The sequence below is a fragment of the Pseudophryne corroboree genome, chromosome 4, assembly GCF_028390025.1.
Source record: "Pseudophryne corroboree isolate aPseCor3 chromosome 4, aPseCor3.hap2, whole genome shotgun sequence".
Taxonomy (NCBI): domain Eukaryota; kingdom Metazoa; phylum Chordata; class Amphibia; order Anura; family Myobatrachidae; genus Pseudophryne; species Pseudophryne corroboree.
The window spans coordinates 873,530,314-873,549,795 of record NC_086447.1 but is presented as its reverse complement, the minus strand read 5'-3'; the positions used below and the strand labels follow the sequence as shown (position 1 = coordinate 873,549,795).

At 49.0% G+C, this 19,482-nt stretch overlaps 1 protein-coding gene across 3 annotated transcripts in view; it reads left to right on the top strand.

Moving 5' to 3' along the window:
- LOC134910596 (spectrin beta chain, non-erythrocytic 5-like) overlaps positions 1–19,482 on the top strand; it is a 188,481-nt gene that overhangs the window by 19,190 nt on the left and 149,809 nt on the right. For all 3 annotated transcript variants that reach the window (XM_063918821.1, XM_063918820.1, XM_063918819.1), the window contains exon 3: positions 10,085–10,629. In XM_063918821.1, the coding sequence (XP_063774891.1) occupies positions 10,135–10,629 (495 nt within the window). In that variant the 5' untranslated portion in view covers positions 10,085–10,134. The remainder of the gene's footprint in view (positions 1–10,084; positions 10,630–19,482) is intronic.

Sequence of the window (19,482 nt, the reverse complement as noted above, 5' to 3'; positions counted from 1 at the left end):
AACCAATTAGTACCTGTCCAGGCGTCTCAAACACCGTCAGGGGCTTTAAAACGCTCATTACCTCAGTCGGTCGACACAGACACAGACACGGACACTGACTCCAGTGTCGACGGTGAAGAAACAAACGTATTTTCCATTAGAGCCACACGTTACATGTTAAGGGCAATGAAGGAGGTGTTACATATTTCTGATACTACAAGTACCACAAAAAAGGGTATTATGTGGGGTGTAAAAAAAACTACCTGTAGTTTTTCCTGAATCAGATAAATTAAATGAAGTGTGTGATGATGCGTGGGTTTCCCCCGATAGAAAATTATTGGCGTTATACCCTTTCTCGCCAGAAGTTAGGGCGCGTTGGGAAACACCCCCTAGGGTGGATAAGGCGCTCACACGCTTATCAAAACAAGTGGCGTTACCGTCTCCAGATACGGCCGCCCTCAAGGAGCCAGCTGATAGGAGGCTGGAAAATATCCAAAAAAGTATATACACACATACTGGTGTTATACTGCGACCAGCGATCGCCTCAGCCTGGATGTGCAGCGCTGGGGTGGCTTGGTCGGATTCCCTGACTGAAAATATTGATACCATTGATAGGGACAGTATTTTATTGACTATAGAGCATTTAAAGGATGCATTTCTATATATGCGAGATGCACAGAGGGATATTTGCACTCTGGCATCAAGAGTAAGTGCGATGTCCATGTCTGCCAGAAGATGTTTATGGACACGACAGTGGTCAGGTGATGCAGATTCCAAACGGCACATGGAAGTATTGCCGTATAAAGGGGAGGAGTTATTTGGGGTCGGTCCATCGGACCTGGTGGCCACGGCAACAGCTGGAAAATCCACCTTTTTTACCCCAAGTCACATCTCAGCAGAAAAAGACACCGTCTTTTCAGCCTCAGTCCTTTCGTCCCCATAAGGGCAAGCGGGCAAAAGGCCAGTCATATCTGCCCAGGGGTAGAGGAAAGGGAAGAAGACTGCAGCAGGCAGCCCCTTCCCAGGAACAGAAGCCCTCCACCGCTTCTGCCAAGTCCTTAGCATGACGCTGGGGCCGTACAAGCGGACTCAGGTGCGGTGGGGGGTCGTCTCAAGAGTTTCAGCACGCAGTGGGCTCACTCGCAAGTGGACCCCTGGATCCTACAAGTAGTATCCCAGGGGTACAGATTGGAAATTCGAGACGTCTCCCCCTCGCAGGTTCCTGAAGTCTGCTTTACCAACGTCTCCCTCCGACAGGGAGGCAGTATTGGAAACAATTCACAAGCTGTATTCCCAGCAGGTGATAATCAAAGTACCCCTCCTACAACAAGGAAAGGGGTATTATTCCACACTATTTGTGGTACTGAAGCCAGACGGCTCGGTGAGACCTATTCTAAATCTGAAATCTTTGAACACTTACATACAAAGGTTCAAATCAAGATGGAGTCACTCAGAGCAGTGATAGCGAACCAGGAAGAAGGGGACTATATGGTGTCCCTGGACATCAAGGATGCTTACCTCCATGTCCCAATTTGCCCTTCTCACCAAGGGTACCTCAGGTTCGTGGTACAGAACTGTCACTATCAGTTTCAGACGCTGCCGTTTGGATTGTCCACGGCACCCCGGGTCTTTACCAAGGTAATGGCCGAAATGATGATGATTCTTCAAAGAAAAGGCGTCTTAATTATCCCTTACTTGGACGATCTCCTGATAAGGGCAAGGTCCAGAGAACAGTTGGAGGTCGGAGTAGCACTATCTCAAGTAGTTCTACGACAGCACGGGTGGATTCTAAATATTCCAAAATCGCAGCTGATTCCGACGACACGTCTGCTGTTCCTAGGGATGATTCTGGACACAGTCCAGAAAAAGGTGTTTCTCCCGGAGGAGAAAGCCAGGGAGTTATCCGAGCTAGTCAGAAACTTCCTAAAACCAGGCCAAGTGTCAGTGCATCATTGCACAAGAGTCCTGGGAAAAATGGTGGCTTCTTACGAAGCGATTCCATTCGGCAGATTTCACGCAATAATTTTTCAGTGGGATCTGCTGGACGAATGGTCCGGATCGCATCTTCAGATGCATCAGCGGATAATCCTGTCTCCAAGGACAAGGGTGTCTCTTCTGTGGTGGCTGCAGAGTGCTCATCTACTAGAGGGCAGCAGATTCGGCATTCAGGACTGGGTCCTGGTGACCACGGATGCCAGCCTGAGAGGCTGGGGAGCAGTCACACAGGGAAGAAATTTCCAAGGAGTGTGGTCAAGTCTGGAGACTTCTCTCCACATAAATATACTGGAGCTAAGGGCAATTTACAATGCTCTGAGCCTAGGAAGACCTCTGCTTCAAAGTCAACCGGTGCTGATCCAGTCGGACAACATCACGGCAGTCGCCCACGTAAACAGACAGGGCGGCACAAGAAGCAGGAGGGAAATGGCAGCAAGGATTCTTCGCGGGGCGAAAAATCATGTGATAACACTGTCAGCGGTGTTCATTCCGGGAGTGGACAACTGGGAAGCAGACTTCCTCAGCAGGCACGACCTCCACCCGGGAGAGTGGGGACTTTGGAAGTCTTCCACATGATTGTGAACCGTTGGGAAAGACCAAAGGTGGACATGATGGCGTCCCGTCTGAACAAAAAACTGGACAGGTATTGCGCCAGGTCAAGAGACCCTCAGGCAATAGCTGGGACGCTCTGGTAACACCGTGGGTGTACCAGTCGGTGTATGTGTTCCCTCCTCTGCCTCTCATACCCAAGGTACTGAGAATTATAAGACGGAGAGGAGTAAGAACTATACTCGTGGCTCCGGATTGGCCAAGAAGGACTTGGTACCCGGAACTTCAAGAGATACTAAGAAGGGACTTGCTTCAGCAAGGATCATGTCTGTTCCAAGACTTACCGCGGCTGCGTTTGACGGCATGGCGGTTGAACGCCGGATCCTAAGGGAAAAAGGCATTCCGGAAGAGGTCATCCCTACCCTGGTCAGAGCCAGGAAGGAGGTGACCGCACAACATTATCACCGCATTTGGCGAAAATATGTTGCATGGTGTGAGGCCAAGAAGGCCCCCACGGAGGAATTTCAACTCGGTCGATTCCTGCATTTCCTACAAACAGGAGTGTCTATGGGCCTCAAATTGGGGTCCATTAAGGTTCAAATTTCGGCCCTGTCGATTTTCTTCCAGAAAGAATTGGCTTCAGTTCCTGAAGTCCAGAAGTTTGTCAAGGGAGTACTGCATATACAACCCCCTTTTGTGCCTCCAGTGGCACTGTGGGATCTCAACGTAGTTCTGGGATTCCTCAAATCACATTGGTTTAAACCGCTCAAATCTGTGGATTTGAAATATCTCACATGGAAAGTGACCATGCTGTTGGCCCTGGCCTCGGCCAGGCGAGTGTCAGAATTGGCGGCTTTGTCTCACAAAAGCCCATATCTGATTGTCCATTCGGACAGGGCAGAGCTGCGGACTCGTCCCCAGTTTCTCCCTAAGGTGGTGTCAGCGTTTCAACTGAACCAGCTTATTGTGGTACCTGCGGCTACTAGGGACTTGGAGGACTCCAAGTTGCTAGATGTTGTCAGGGCCCTGAAAATATAGGTTTCCAGGACGGCTGGAGTCAGGAAAACTGACTTGCTGTTATCCTGTATGCACCCAACAAACTGGGTGCTCTTGCTTCTAAGCAGACGATTGCTAGTTGGATGTGTAGTACAATTCAGCTTGCACATTCTGTGGCAGGCCTGCCACAGCCAAAATATGTAAATGCCCATTCCACAAGAAAGGTGGGCTCACCTTGGGCGGTTGCCCGAGGGGTCTCGGCTTTACAACTTTGCCGAGCTGCTACTTGGTCAGGGGCAAACACGTTTGCAAAATTCTACAAATTTGATACCCTGGCTGAGGAGGACCTGGAGTTCTCTCATTCGGTGCTGCAGAGTCATCCGCACTCTCCCGCCCGTTTGGGAGCTTTGGTATAATCCCCATGGTCCTTACGGAGTCCCCAGCATCCACTTAGGACGTCAGAGAAAATAAGAATTTACTTACCGATAATTCTATTTCTCGTAGTCCGTAGTGGATGCTGGGCGCCCATCCCAAGTGCGGATTGTGTGCAATACTTGTACATAGTTATTGTTACAAAAATCGGGTTATTATTGTTGTGAGCCATCTTTTCAGAGGCTCCGCTGTTATCATGCTGTTAACTGGGTTCAGATCACAGGTTGTACAGTGTGATTGGTGTGGCTGGTATGAGTCTTACCCGGGATTCAAAATCCTTCCTTATTGTGTACGCTCGTCCGGGCACAGTATCCTAACTGAGGCTTGGAGGAGGGTCATAGGGGGAGGAGCCAGTGCACACCACCTGATCCTAAAGCTTTTACTTTTGTGCCCTGTCTCCTGCGGAGCCGCTATTCCCCATGGTCCTTACGGAGTCCCCAGCATCCACTACGGACTACGAGAAATAGAATTATCGGTAAGTAAATTCTTATTTTTTCAAACCCAGCCTGTAACGTGGAAGTTAGGATCTGATTGGTTGGTACTTTATCACCTTTCACTTTATCACTTCACCAGGCTTAATAAATCTGCCCCACAGTTACTTACTCTGTTGCTTTACTCCCAACTCAGAATCAGCCCCAGTTACAGCAATATGATAATGGTATAAGGTCCTGGATTATGAGTGGGCTGTAGGGGCCACAGCTGTGTAAATAACCTCTGATAAGCAGAGCCGGATTAAGACAGGGGCGGCTGTCCCGGGGCCCCTACACATTAAGGGCCCCCACACACTTCATTTTGAATTGCAGATGTCACCCTATTACTCTGGCCTGTCAGCAGGCATTAACTCCGCGGCTAGGGACCATGCCGGCGCTGCTGGCGGCAGGGACAGAGGACGGGCTTATTACTGCTCGGGGTAAAGGTACGCGGCAGCTATGAGGCAGGAGACCCCGCTGGCGGCAGCGCACTAATAGCCCTGCTCCCACCTTCACTGTGCAGGTGTACCTTGGCGGCTCAGCTGTTTAGTAACAGCCGCGGAGTTAATGCCTGCTGACAGGCCAGAGTAATAGGGTAAGGAGTGGGGCAGGGGCTGGTGGAGGCGCGCTGACTGCTGGCAGATGGTTGATTTGAGGGGCCCCACAACCTACATTGCCCTGGGACCCCACCAGCCTTAATCCGGCCCTGCTGATAAGTGACTATCATACGTAGTGATGAAAGAGACAGATCCAGTGTCGGACTGGGGCATGAAGGGCCCACCGGGGGAATGCTGTGATAAGGGCCCATACTTAGGGGTGTGGCCAGCCTCCACAGAGGCTTGAAATAAACAATAGTCTAGTGCAGTGTAATGCAACATATCTATCATGTATAATACAAGTGCACAGTCTGGAACCAGATCCCTGGAGGAAGGAGTGGGCCCTCAGGCAGTGGGGCCTACCGGTGGTTTCCCTGGTACCCCTGTGGGCCAGTCCATGCCTGGACAGCTCTATGACTGTAAGTCACATTTAGTGTCTCTTTAGCTCATTTCAAGGTGTAGGACCCTTGTACAGTGTTTGGGGGCACACCTGTAATCCAGGAAATACACATGGTGGAAGCTGAAACGTCCTGAGGATCCCCAGTATACTGCTAGGTTTAATCGTATTTATGGCTTAAATTAATGGTTAGAGTAGAGGAGCCTCGTAATCTGGGTGCCTGCCCACCCTGTACAACCACCGCCCACCCCCTTTAGCTCATACCGTCATAAATTTGTGCCCCTTAGTGTGGGTGGATCCGTCATCTTTGGTTCACTACTGCTCCTTAGGACGCTTGGAGCGGTTGTGCGACCAAAGCACTCACCAGCCGACACTGCAGCAGTGAAAGTGGCTGGTTTGGCACCATGCTAGCCAGATGCACAGGCAGCAAAGGTGCCGCCCCAGGACACTCCTCCTTGTTTGTCGGCACCAACCGCACTATTTATTATTACCAGTTATTAATATAGCGCACACATATTCCGCAGCGCTTTACAGAGAATATTTGCCCATTCACATCAGTCCCTGCCCCAGTGGAGCTTACAATCTCATGCTAGGATTAATTTTTTCTTGGGAGCCAATTAACCTACCAGTATATTTTGTGATTGTGGGAGGAAACCAGAGTACTCTGTTGTGGGAGGAAATCCACGCAAGTACGGGGAGAATATACAAACTCCACACAGTTAGGGCCATGGTGGGAATGGAACCCATGACCTCAGTGCTGTGAGAACCATTACACCCACCTTACAGCCCTGGGCTACAGTGATTATTATCAGTGCTTATATATGCCCTGTAATGTTCACGTTGAAAGGAACACCCGAACCAGGGACTCTCTCCCTTTTCTCTCATTTACATAATGTCATCCTATAAAGTTAATGAGACGTTCCCCTATCTCTGGCAATAACGTTGATTATTTTTTTCCTCAATGTATCAAGAAGCTATCACTGGGACAGCTGAGCGATACTGCTGACTGTGTATTAGAAGGAAAGGAAAGGTCTTTTTTTCTGATGTCTGTGTATTAGGAAGAGGGGAGAGGTCAGTGTGCCCTGATGTCTGTCTATTAGGAGGAGGGGAGAGGTCAGTGTGACCTGATGACTGTGTATTAGGAGGAGGGGAGAGGTCAGTGTGTCCTGGTGTCTATGTATTAGGAGGAGGGGAGAGGTCAGTGTGCCCTGATGTCTGTCTATTAGGAGGAGAGGAGAGGTCGGTGTGCCCTGATGTCTGTGTATTAAGAAGAGGGGAGAGGTCAATGCGTGCTCATGTCTGTGTATTAGAAGGAGAGGAGAGGTCAGCGTGCCCTGATGTCAGTGTATTAGGAGGAGGGGAGAGGTCAGTGCGTTCTCATGTCTGTGTATTAGGAGGAGAGGAGAGGTCAGTGTGCCCTGATGTCTGTGTATTAGGAGGAGGGGAGAGGTCAGTGCGTGCTCATGTCTGTGTATTAGGAGGAGAGGAGAGGTCAGTGTGCCCTGATGTCTGTCTATTAGGAAGAGGGGAGAGGTCAATGCGTGCTCATGTCTGTGTATTAGAAGGAGAGGAGAGGTCAGCGTGCCCTGATGTCAGTGTATTAGAAGGAGGGGAGAGGTCAGTGCGTGCTCATGTCTGTGTATTAGGAGGAGAGGAGAGGTCAGTGTGCCCTGATGTCTGTCTATTAGGAAGAGGGGAGAGGTCAATGCGTGCTCATGTCTGTGTATTAGAAGGAGAGGAGAGGTCAGCGTGCCCTGATGTCAGTGTATTAGGAGGAGGGGAGAGGTCAGTGCGTGCTCATGTCTGTGTATTAGGAGGAGAGGACAGGTCAGTGTGCCCTGATGTCTGTGTATTAGGAGGAGGGGAGAGGTCAATGCGTGCTCATGTCTGTGTATTAGAAGGAGGGTTCCGGTATGAATGGTCCAGTCATTAGGTCGACCACTATTGGTCGACATGGACACATGGTCGACACATGAAAATGGTCGACACATGAAAAGGTCGACATGAGTTTTTTAACTTTTTTTGGTGTCGTTTTTTGCGTAAAGTGACTGGGAACCCCAATTAGTGCACCGCGTCCCCTCGCATGGCTCGCTTCGCTCGCCATGCTTCGGGCATGGTGCCTTCGCTCCGCTACCGCTTCGCTCGGCACACTTTACCGTTCCAATCGTAGTCCATGTGGATCGTAAAGTATGGAAAAGTTCCCCAAAAGAAAAAAAAGTTAAAAAAACTCATGTCGACCTTTTCAGGTGTCGACCTTTCATGTGTCGACCATTTTCATGTGTCAACCTTGTGTCCATGTCGACCATGTCAATGTCGACCAATAGTGGTCGACCTAATGACTGTCGACCATAACATGGTCGACCATGTGAACGGATACCTAGAAGGAGAGGAGAGGTCAGCGTGCCCTGATGTCAGTGTATTAGGAGGAGGGGAGAGGTCAGTGCGTGCTCATGTCTGTGTATTAGGAGGAGAGGAGAGGTCAGTGTGCCCTGATGTCTGTGTATTAGGAAGAGGGGAGAGGTCAATGCGTGCTCATGTCTGTGTATTCGAAGGAGAGGAGAGGTCAGCGTGCCCTGATGTCAGTGTATTAGGAGGAGGGGAGAGGTCAGTGCGTGCTCATGTCTGTGTATTAGGAGGAGAGGAGAGGTCAGTGTGCCCTGATGTCTGTGTATTAGGAAGAGGGGAGAGGTCAATGCGTGCTCATGTCTGTGAATTAGAAGGAGAGGAGAGGTCAGCGTGCCCTGATGTCAGTGTATTAGGAGGAGGGGAGAGGTCAATGCGTGCTCATGTCTGTGTATTAGGAGGAGAGGAGAGGTCAGTGTGCCCTGATGTCTGTGTATTAGGAAGAGGGGAGAGGTCAATGCGTGCTCATGTCTGTGTATTCGAAGGAGAGGAGAGGTCAGCGTGCCCTGATGTCAGTGTATTAGGAGGAGGGGAGAGGTCAGTGCGTGCTCATGTCTGTGTATTAGAAGGAGAGGAGAGGTCAGTGTGCCCTGATGTCTGTGTATTAGGAGGAGAGGAGAGGTCAGCGTGCCCTGATGTCTGTGTATTAGGAGGAGAGGAGAGGTCAGCGTGCCCTGATGTCAGTGTATTAGGAGGAGGGGAGAGGTCAGCGTGACCTGATGTCAGTGTATTAGGAGGAGGGGAGAGGTCAGCGTGACCTGATGTCTGTGTATTAGGAGGAGGGGAGAGGTCAGCGTGACCTGATGTCAGTGTATTAGGAGGAGGGGAGAGGTCAGCGTGACCTGATGTCTGTGTATTAGGAGGAGGGGAGAGGTCAGCGTGACCTGATGTCTGTGTATTAGGAGGAGGGGAGAGGTCAGCGTGACCTGATGTCAGTGTATTAGGAGGAGGGGAGAGGTCAGCGTGACCTGATGTCTGTGTATTAGGAGGAGGGGAGAGGTCAGCGTGACCTGATGTCAGTGTATTAGGAGGAGGGGAGAGGTCAGCGTGACCTGATGTCTGTGTATTAGGAGGAGGGGAGAGGTCAGCGTGACCTGATGACTGTGTATTAGGAGGAGGGGAGAGGTCAGTGCTTGGTCATGTCTGTGTTTTAGGTGGAGAGGAAATGTCAGTGTCTTGATGTCAGTGTATTAGGAGGAGGGGAGAGGTCAGTGTGACCTGATGTCTGTGTATTAGGAGGAGGGGAAAGGTCAGCGTGACCTGATGTCTGTGTATTAGGAGGAGGGGAGAAGTCAGTGTGCTCTGATGGCTGTGTATTAGGAGGAGAAGAGAGGTCAGTGTGCCCTGATGGCTGTGTATTAGGAGGAGGGGAGAGGTCAGTAGAAGGGAGAGGGCCGAGTCCTAATGCATGTAGATTAGGAGGAGGGGAGAGGTCAATGTGTCCTGGTGTCTGTGTATTAGGAGGAGGGGAGAGGTCAATGTGTCCTGGTGTCTGTGTATTAGGAGGAGGGGAGAGGTCAATGTGTCCTGGTGTCTGTGTATTAGGAGGAGGGGAGAGGTCAATGTGTCCTGGTGTCTGTGTATTAGGAGGAGGGGAGAGGTCAATGTGTCCTGGTGTCTGTGTATTAGGAGGAGGGGAGAGGTCAGCCTGACCTGATGTCTGTGTATTAGGAGGAGAGGAGAGGTCAGTGTGCCCTGATGGCTGTGTATTAGGAGGAGAGGAGAGGTCAGTGTGCCCTGATGCCTGTGTATTAAGAGTAAGTTATACCCCTTCCACTAAATTCCAGGCTCCAGCCTATGTTTTGGAACATGGGTCAGACTCCGTTCCCACCGCTGCTGCGATCCAAGTTATTCCTGGGTTGCCCTCTTTCATGCTGCACGCTTGTGCAGTGTTAACTGTTCTACCTGCACTTGGAGATAACATCATCGCCTGTGAGCTGGCTCTCGCTATGCTTTTAATGGGACCCTGGCCGGATGACCTGGGTTACCTGTTTACTGTGCCCCGTTACCTTGGTTCGTCCAGAGTCCAACCCTGTTCATTACCCAGCTTAGATATTTTTTGGGGACCCTTTTTCACTGGTCCACGACCCAGGTTAATCGGGCAATAACCCAGGTTATTTCAGCAGTGGAAAAGGGGTATTAGGGTGTGAAAATACCGATGTCTGTATATTTGGATTAGGGAATGGTCTGAGAATCCTGATGTCTATGTATTAGTATTATGGAAGGGTTACAGAGTCTAGATGATGATATATTCCATCTTTCTCCAGGACTCCGTGAGGACCAACCCTGTGAGTTCCAGCTGAGGAACGTACCGAGAATGTCTCAGAGTATGATGAGAAAAGCGCAGCCATTCACCATCGGCACAAGACTCTCGACACCAAAATGTCCAGACTTACCTACCTGCGGGCCTGGTGCTGAAGCCTTGGACGGCGCCTCTATGTCCCAGAACCTCAGTGACCGTGTGTCTCATTACTTGGCCCAGGCCAATTCATCTCCCTGTAGATTCTCACCGCCTCAGAGGCGGGCTGTCTACTCTGCTGGTTCCATGGATGATAATAATAGTTCTCTAGCACGTTCCATCAAGAAGATTACACTCTCCAGACACAAGGATGCCACTTACAGAGAGGGGACTATGAGACTGAGCCCCAGGGTGCTAGCCAAAAACTCACATGGGAACTTCAATAACAATAACAGTCGGGGATTAAGACATTTTTCTCCAGATGCCATTGAGATCCCATGTGACTGGAGCGTGAGAAATCCATGGAGCGTCAGCACAGTGGAATGTAATGCCCCAGCTACCACTTATGCCAAGGTAAGAGGTCTTCCAGCCAAGAACGCCACGCATTTCGTGATATCCTGTCTGTAATATCACGTTACTTCCCTGTATCTTGGAAACATCCTCCAGTCAATCTCTGCAAGGAGGAAAAAATATTTATTATAAGAATGAGTTGTGCTAATAAGGAATTGTTTTTGATAATGTGGATGCTGGGTAATTGGGGGCCGTATACGTAAACACATATATAATATATACATAATAATCGGGGTAACCTGTTGTCTGAGAGATTTCACAGTTATTTATCATAGAGCTGTATGTAATATGCAGGAAAGTCTATGTTGCTGTGTATTGATTGCATATTCTAAAACAATGCTCGATTTGTAATCCGTGAATGCTGTCCCAGGAGCTAACAATCTAGTGAGAGGTTTCTCTTATAGGCCCTACACACTGGCCGATTTTTTGAAAGATATGAACGATCTCGTTCATAAATGAACGAGAACTCGTTCATATCTTTCAGTGTGGAGACTCCAGCGTTGAACGATGCGCGGCCCCGCGCTCGTTCATCGCTGGTCTCCCGTCGGCTGTGCATGCAGGCCAATATGGACGATCTCGTCCATATTTGCCTGCACTTCAATGCAGCCGCGTGACGGGGGGGAGTGAAGAAACTTCACTCCCCCCGTCACTGCCCCCCCGCCGCCGGGTCGCTCGTCGGCCGTATCCGCCGTCGGGCAGCTCGGCGGCGGGTCGGCCAGTGAGTAGGGCCCCTTAGAGATTACATTTGAGTCATTCACAGTTGGGGTGTAAGATTATGCCTACCACACCCCATCCCTTTAAACCGGGACACTCATGAATGACACAGGTTCTGTGGCTGATTAAAACTAGGTGAAATGCAGCTTTGAATTAAGCCAGCCACAGAACCTGTGTCATTCATGAGTGTCCCAGTTTAAAGGTATTGGGGGTCATTCCGAGTTGATCGCTCGCTAGCTGTTTTTAGCAGCCATGCAAACGATATGCCGCCTCCCACTGGGAGTGTATCTTAGCTTAGCAGAAGTGCGAACGAAAGGATCGCAGAGCGGCTACAAAATCATTTTGTGCAGTTTCAGAGTAGCTTCAGACCTACTCAGCGCTTGTGTTCACTTCAGACTGTTAATTTCTCGTTCTGACATCACAAACACGCCCTGCGTTTGCCCAGCCACACTTGCGTTTTCCCTGGCACGCCTGCGTTTTTCCAAACACTCCCTGAAAACAGTCAGTTGACACCCAGAAACGCCCTCTTCCTGTCAATAACTCTGCGGCCAGCAGTGCGACTGAAAAGCTTCGCTACACCTTGTGTGAAACTACATCGCCCGTTGTGAAAGTACGTCGCGCGTGCGCATTGCGCCGCATGCGCGGAAGTGACTTTTTTTTGCATCATCGCTGCACAGTGAACATTTTCAGCTACCAATCATCTCAGAATGACCCCCATTGTATGGTAATCCTATGTAAGATCAATGCTTCTGCTCCAGAAACTAACAATCTAGTGGTTTAATGGGATTGTCATCACCAGTTTATTGATAAGGTGCCCCAAGTTTCACAGCGACGTACAGGCAAGGAATAGTAAAATAATACAGATATAAGACACATGAACGTACAAACCACGTGTGACCAGCTGCGCATCAGGGCAGGACGTGTGTAAATTCCCAGAGCAGGTATATAGTACGCGGCATGTGCAAATCATGCATTTCAAGATACTGCAAAGGATGAACAGTGTTCGAAAGGGTGACGTGGAGGGCAGACGTGAGACAGAGGGCCCTGCCTGCGAGAGGTTACAGACCACAGCAGGCGTGCTCTACTCCTCTAGTACCACCAACAGGTCATGTTTTGTGGATTTCGTTAACCATGCACAGGTGAGTTCATCTATTTTGCTGGGTCAGTAATCATCTCACCTGCCTCCATAGACAAGAAATCCACAAAACATGACCTGTTGGGAAAACTTGAGATTGAGCGGCACAGTCACAGGTCTAGAGGGAAGTGTTGTTCCATTGAGTTGCTTTCCTTTCTATTACACATTGGCGGTACACTGTTAGCCGTTCTGTGGAGCGATATGGAGATTATAATGGCTTTTGTCTTTGTTTCCAATGTAACAGAAAGCTAGGCTTACCATATTATCTCTTTAAACCAGGACACTCATGCATTATACAGGTTCTGTGTAGGGTGGCCAATTATGGGATAGGGATTGGCGGGATCCTGGGATTTAGGCCAAATAGTTGGCCGGGATTCATTTGGAAGCTCCAATCCCGGGTATTTTTGGGATCACGCGGTCCTTTGTTTTTTTTAATGCTGGGCAGCGTTGAGCCTCCTCAGGAGGCTCAGACGCTGCCCAGCTCCCCCTGCACAGTTGGACGTGAAATCAGAGGTCACGCTGTGCAGCCCGCCACCCACTGCGCGGACCTCACAGTCTCTCTCCTCTCAGCTCCCCCTGCGCAGTGAGACGTGAAATCAGAGGTGACGCTGCGCAGCCCTCCACCCACCGCGTGGACCTCACCGTCTCTCTCCTTCCGGCTCCCCCTGCGCAGCATGACGTGAAGTCAGAGGTCGCGCTGCGCCACACAGACCTCACCGAACCGGAGGAAGTGACCCACCCTGCCTCACAGGTATCATGGTGGTATTATGTGTTCGGGGTGGGGCGTTGACACTGGAAACAAACCAATTTCCGGGAATTGACCATTTTTCAATCACGATACCTGGGATTGAAAAAATGGCCAGGGATTCAGTGGCTGAATAAAACCAGGTGAAATGCAGGCTTGAAGTCAGCCAGCAACAGACCCTGTGTAATTCATGAGTGTCCCGGTTTAAAGGGACAGTATGGTAAGCCTATGTAAAACCTTTATGCACCATTAGGCAGTTGTGACTTTTAATCTCTCCCCTGATGAGACCATTCAGCTATGCTTGAATGTTTTCATCAGGCTAATTACAGACAGATTGGTGGTAACGATCTCCTGTAGTCCCATGAAGGTTTAGTGTGTTAATCAGTACATAGCTGAGCCGGGGACAAGTCTGTTTCGTGTCTGTCTCTTGGAATGTGCGTTTTCGGCCAACTTTCTCAGTGACACATGTGGGGACCGGGATGTGCTACGATCAGAACAAATCGTTTATTTTTAAATTATAATAAACAGCAGGACTTTGATGAAACACACAGCCACCATATATATCCCAGTGTGACCCAAATACCATTATATATGTACTGTATATTACTCTGTAGTCTATAAGCTTGCATCAGGCCTCTCTCTGTAGGTGGGTAACTTTCCCGATCATCCGTCCTGCGTGTCAGTGGCATGACCCCCTTCCAGCTACACACGGTGCAGACTATAGCACAATGTGTGCAGGGCTATGATGGGCTTCCAGGGCCGTATCTAGGTCTGTGCGGAGGGGGCACCACATATAGCGCTGCAGGGTAGGGGGTGCTTTCGCAGAAGTTGCCAATTATTTGTTTTAATTAGTTTCACTTGCAACGTCCCCCCTTTTTTAAAGCCCAGCATCTCCTAACTGCCCCTGTCTCCTACCCTGACCCCTTTTGTCACTAATACCTATACAGCATTCATGAACTCAACTTGAGATTTCTTTGTTATTCAGTCACACTGTCCTTTATTACATTTCAAGATGCTGACCTACCCGGGATTCAAACCCATTTCTTGTTACACTGCAGTCAGATAAATTCTAAGATAGAGAATTCAAACTATTTGAAGCTTATTTTGTAATTAGTGAAAAAATTATCAGCATTGCGTCTGATCAGATCTATGTAGTGTGTGGCTGCAAGAGATTGGATATGTGGCTGCAAGAGATACTACATAGATGTTCATAAAGTACTAATAGCTTCGTATAGTGTCCATAGTTTTTATGCAGGATCAAATACCTCAATGAGTAGTGTGTTTCATTAGAATCCAACATTTTATAGGTGTGAATCCTGGGTATGGCAGAATATTGAAATGTGTTATTTAAAAAAGGGTATTGTAACTGAATAACAACGAGCTCTCAAACTAAGGGCATAAATGTGGTATAAAGAGGATTTGTGTCCAAATCTATTTTCTTGCAGTGGTCTAGAAAATGTGTGTGTGTATTACTTAGCATGGGCTTTCTCTGGGATCAATCTTGTCATGCACCTTCCCCACAAGGCATGCGCCTTATATCCCCTTGAAAAAAATGATTGGGAAGAGGGGGGGGCGCAAATTCTCTCTCGGGCACAGGGCACCAAAAAAAGTCTACTTACGGCTCTGTGGGCTTCTATTGGATCAGATGTTCAAACATACCTCCCAACATGACCCTCTCCAGGAGGTACACAATGCTCTGCTCCTGGCCTTTTCTCTTACTTTGTGATTGCCAGCACCTTTTTCGAACAGGTTAATGGATAAGAAAGGTGTTTTAGCACAGGTGCCGGCAATCATAAATTAAGCGGGAAGTCCAGGAGCAGAGCATTCTGTCCCTCCTGGAGAGGGTCGTGTTGGGAGGTATGGTTCAAATCTTTAGAAATGAAACAGTATATAAGAATTGAACATTCGATCCTTGCCGTTGCAGGAGCGTTGTAAGCTGTTTATTGACATACGCTCCTGCATCGGCGCTGCGTACACACGGATACAATCATTTTTGCCGATTCTTTCAATATCAGATGGATGGCGTAATGATTGTATCTGTGTGTACCCACCTTAAGGCTAATTCTGACTTGGGAGCTCACTAAAAAAAAAAGAAGGAATATCTGGAACATCCCATGTTGCAATGCAAGGTGTGCAAACATATTTATTTTGCTTGCAGACTAAATACCGTCTGCTTTTGCATGTAGTCCAGATATGCTGAACAGCTTTACTTTTACACTAATTTCAATTTGTGTTTGCTCTCAGATCTAAATGTCATAATTCAGAATAAGCCCCTCTGTCTCTCTCATATCCCAGGCCGATCCAGATTGGTCTCTGTCTCCCTCTGGTCTTAAGGCCCGTACACACTGGTCGATATATCGGCCGTTCTCTTGAACGGCCGATATATCGCGGGACCGTCGGCCAGTGTGTACGGCCAATACGTCTGTGAACTCCGTCGTTCACAGACGTATCGCGTCGGCCGCGCAGCACAGCCGATGGCCAATATATCTACCGATATATTGGCGCGTCGCTGTGTGTGTACGGGGCGGTCGGCCGACCGCCCGTACACATGCTGCGGCGGTGATTGACAGCTGAACTGGGCGGGCGTGTGTACACGCCCGCCCAGTTCATGACGTCAGTCCCCGACGGATCGGGCAGTGTGTATGCACAGCACACTGCCCGATCCGTCCATAGATATATCTGCAGATATATCTATTAGTGTGTACCCACCTTTAGGCCAGATTCTTCCTTCCTCTTGTCCATGGGCCAGACAATGGGGCAGATGTATTAACCTGGAGAAGGCATAGGGAATCAGATCCTAACTGTTAATTTACATATTGGAGCTGATTGGCTGGTGCCTTTATCACCTTGCACATATCACTGGTTTATCAGGGGTCTATTCATAAAGCAGTGAAAAGAGTGGATAAGTGAGCCTGTGGAGTAGATGCCCATGGCTACCAATCAGCTGCTCCGTACAATTGTATAGTATGCAAATTATACATGATACTTCAATGCTGATTGGTTGCCATGGGCAACTTCTCCACTCTTTTCACTACTTCATAAATAGACCCCTCACTTCTGCCTTCTCCAGGTTAATACATCTGCCCCTCTGTCTCTTATTATGCCTTGTCTCTGTATTTCTCTTATCCCAATCTGTCTCTTATCCCAGCTTCTCTTTGTCCCTCTCTTATCCCAGCCTCTCTGTCTGCCTCTGTCTTATCCTGGCCTCTCTCTGTTATACTGGCATCTTTCCTTCTCTTTCTTATCCAGGCCTCTGTTCATCTCTTATTCAAGCCTCTCTTATCCCAGCTTCTCTCTGTTACTCTTTTATCCCAGCCTCTCTCTTTTTCCTTTCTTATCCCAGCCCGACTTTTTTCTGCTTCCATCATGTCCCAGCCTCTCTTTGTCTCTATGTCTCTCTCTTATTCCGGCCTCTCTCTGTCTCTCTTTTAACCTTGGCTTCTCTGTGTGTCTCTGTCTCTGTCTCTCTCTCACCCTGGCTTCTCTGTCTCTCTCCTATCCCAACCTCTTTCTGTCTCTCTCTTATTCCAGACTCTGTCTTTCTATTATTCCTAGCCTATCTGTCTCTCGCTTATCTCTACATCTCTCTGTCTCTCTCTTATCCCAGCCTTTCTCCGTCTCTCTCCCTCTTCCATGCCTCTCTCTTTCTCTTATGCCAACCTCCCTGTCTCTCTGTCTCTCTTATCCCTGTCTCTGTCTCCTTCTCTCTTATCCCAGCCTCTATCTCTCTTATCCCAGCCTCTATCTCTCTTATCCCAGCCTCTCTATCTTATCCCTGTCTCTATCTCTCTTTTCCCAGCTTCTCTCTGTTACTTTCTTATCCTGACCCCCCTCTCTCTCTCTTCTCCCTGTCACTCTATTTTGCCATTATACCAGCCTCTCAGTTATTGGCTTTTCCAAGATTCTGTCTGTTTCTCTCTCTTGTCGCTGCATCTTTCTTTTTCTTATTCCTGCCTCTCTCCATCTCTCTCATATCACTGTCTTCCTCCCTCTGTCTCTCTCTCTCTCCCTCATATCCCTGCCTTTCTCTGTCTCCCTCATATCCCTGCCTCTCTCTCTCTCTCTCTCTCTCTCTCTCTGTCTGTCTCTCATATCCCTGCCTCTCTCTGTCTCTCTGGTATCCCTGCCTCTCTCTGTCTCTCTGGTATCCCTGCCTCTCTCTGTCTCTCTGGTATTCCTGCCTCTCTCTGTCTCTCTGGTATCCCTGCCTCTCTCTGTCTCTCTGGTATCCCTGCCTCTCTCTGTCTCTCTGGTATCCCTGCCTCTCTCTGTCTCTCTGGTATCCCTGCCTATCTCGCTCTCTCTCTTTCGTATCCCTTCCTCTCAGTTACTCTGCTATCCGTACCTCTCTCTGTTATCCCTGCCTCTTTCTGTTATGCTGTTATGGGTGTCGTACGGTTTGCCTGCGCTCGGGCTCCCGGCGACCAGCATACCGGTGCCGGGAGCCCGACCGCCGGCATACCGACAGCGTGGCGAGCGCAAAGGAGCCCCTTGCGGGCTCGCTGCGCTCGCCATGCTGCGGGCACGGCACACTATTTTATTCTCCCTCCAGGGGGGTCGTTGACCCCCACGTGGGAGAATAGTTGTCGGTATGCCGGGTGTCGGGATTCCGGCGCCGGTATACTGTGCGCCGGTATCCCGACATTCGGCATACAGAAGACCACCCGTTGTTATCTCTGACCCTCTCTTTCTCTCTTATACCATCCTATGTTATTCTCTTATCACAGCAATTCTCTTATCCTAACTTCTCTCTCTCTCTCTCTCTCTCTCTCTCTTACACCTACTCTCTCTCCTATCCTTGCCTTTTTATATTACTATTATCCTGTCCTCTCTCTGTTTCTTCTTATCTCAGCCTCTCTTTGTTACTAGTATCCCAACCTCTGTCGGTCCTTATTCTTCTCCTCTCTTGTACTCTCTTATCCCTGTCTCTCTCTTTTTAGGGTCCCTTGTATCATTAACTGCATATTCAATGCAATCTGGGTGCGATATTAGCTCCTAGGATCGCACAGCAATGTGAGGTTGTACCGGGCGAATGTATCACTGAGCACCTGCAGGGAGAAGGGATCCAAAAGGTGCCCATCCCTGCTATGTGCTCCGTATAGGAGTGGGAATACTGCGCATGCGCGGTCCTGCTGTCCACACATACACAGCGCTCATTTCCCGAGAGGGTTCTGGGGGATCCCTCTGCCAGCTGCACATGCAGTGTGCAGCCATAGACTACTGTGGGCTACCGCCATCTTCAGCTTTGCATTCTGGAAATTGATCAATCTGGCATCATCGCATCCCCCACAGAAACCTGTGGCTGCCGCTGGTACTGGAGGTTCACAGCTGGTATCAGAGATTTCTGCTGCAGTCCCTCCCTCATACATTCAGGTGATACTAAATATTGGAAATAGCAGCAAATATTTTTCTTATAACTAGGTCCTGTACTCTCTTATACCGACCACTCTCTGTTACTCTCTTATCCCAGCTTCTCTCTGTTACTCTCTTATCCCAGCTTCTCTCTGTTACTCTCTTATCCCAGCTTCTCTCTGTTACTCTCTTATACCGACCACTCTCTGTTACTCTCTTATCCCAGCCTATCTCTGTTACTCTCTTATACTGACCAATCTCTGTTACTCTCTTTTCCCGACCACTCTCTGTTACTCTCATATACCGACCACTCTGTTACTCTCTTGTCCCAGCCTCTCTCTGTTACTCTCTTATACTGACCACTCTCTGTTACTCTCTTATACTGACCACTCTCTGTTACTCTCTTATCCCAGCCTCTCTCTGTTACTCTCTTATACCGACCACTCTCTGTTACTCCCTTATCCCAGCCTCTCTCTTTTACTCTCTTATACCGACCACTCTCTGTTACTCTCTTATCCCAGCCTCTCTCTGTTACTCTCTAATCCCAGCCTCTCTCTGTTACTCTCTTAACCCAGCCTCTCTCTGTTACTCTCTTAACCCAGCCTCTCTCTGTTACTCTCTTATCCCAGCATCTCTCTGTTACTCTCTTATACTGACCACTCTCTGTTACTTTCTTATTCCAGCCTCTCTCTGTTACTTTCTTATACCGACCACTCTCTATTACTCTCTTATCCCTCTCTCTGTTACGCTCTAATCCCAGCCTCTCTCTGTTACTCTCTTATCCCAGCATCTCTCTGTTACTCTCTAATCCCAGCCTCTCTCTGTTACTCTCTTATACCGACCACTCTCTGTTACTCTCTTATCCCAGCATCTCTCTGTTACTCTTTAATCCCAGCCTCTCTCTGTTACT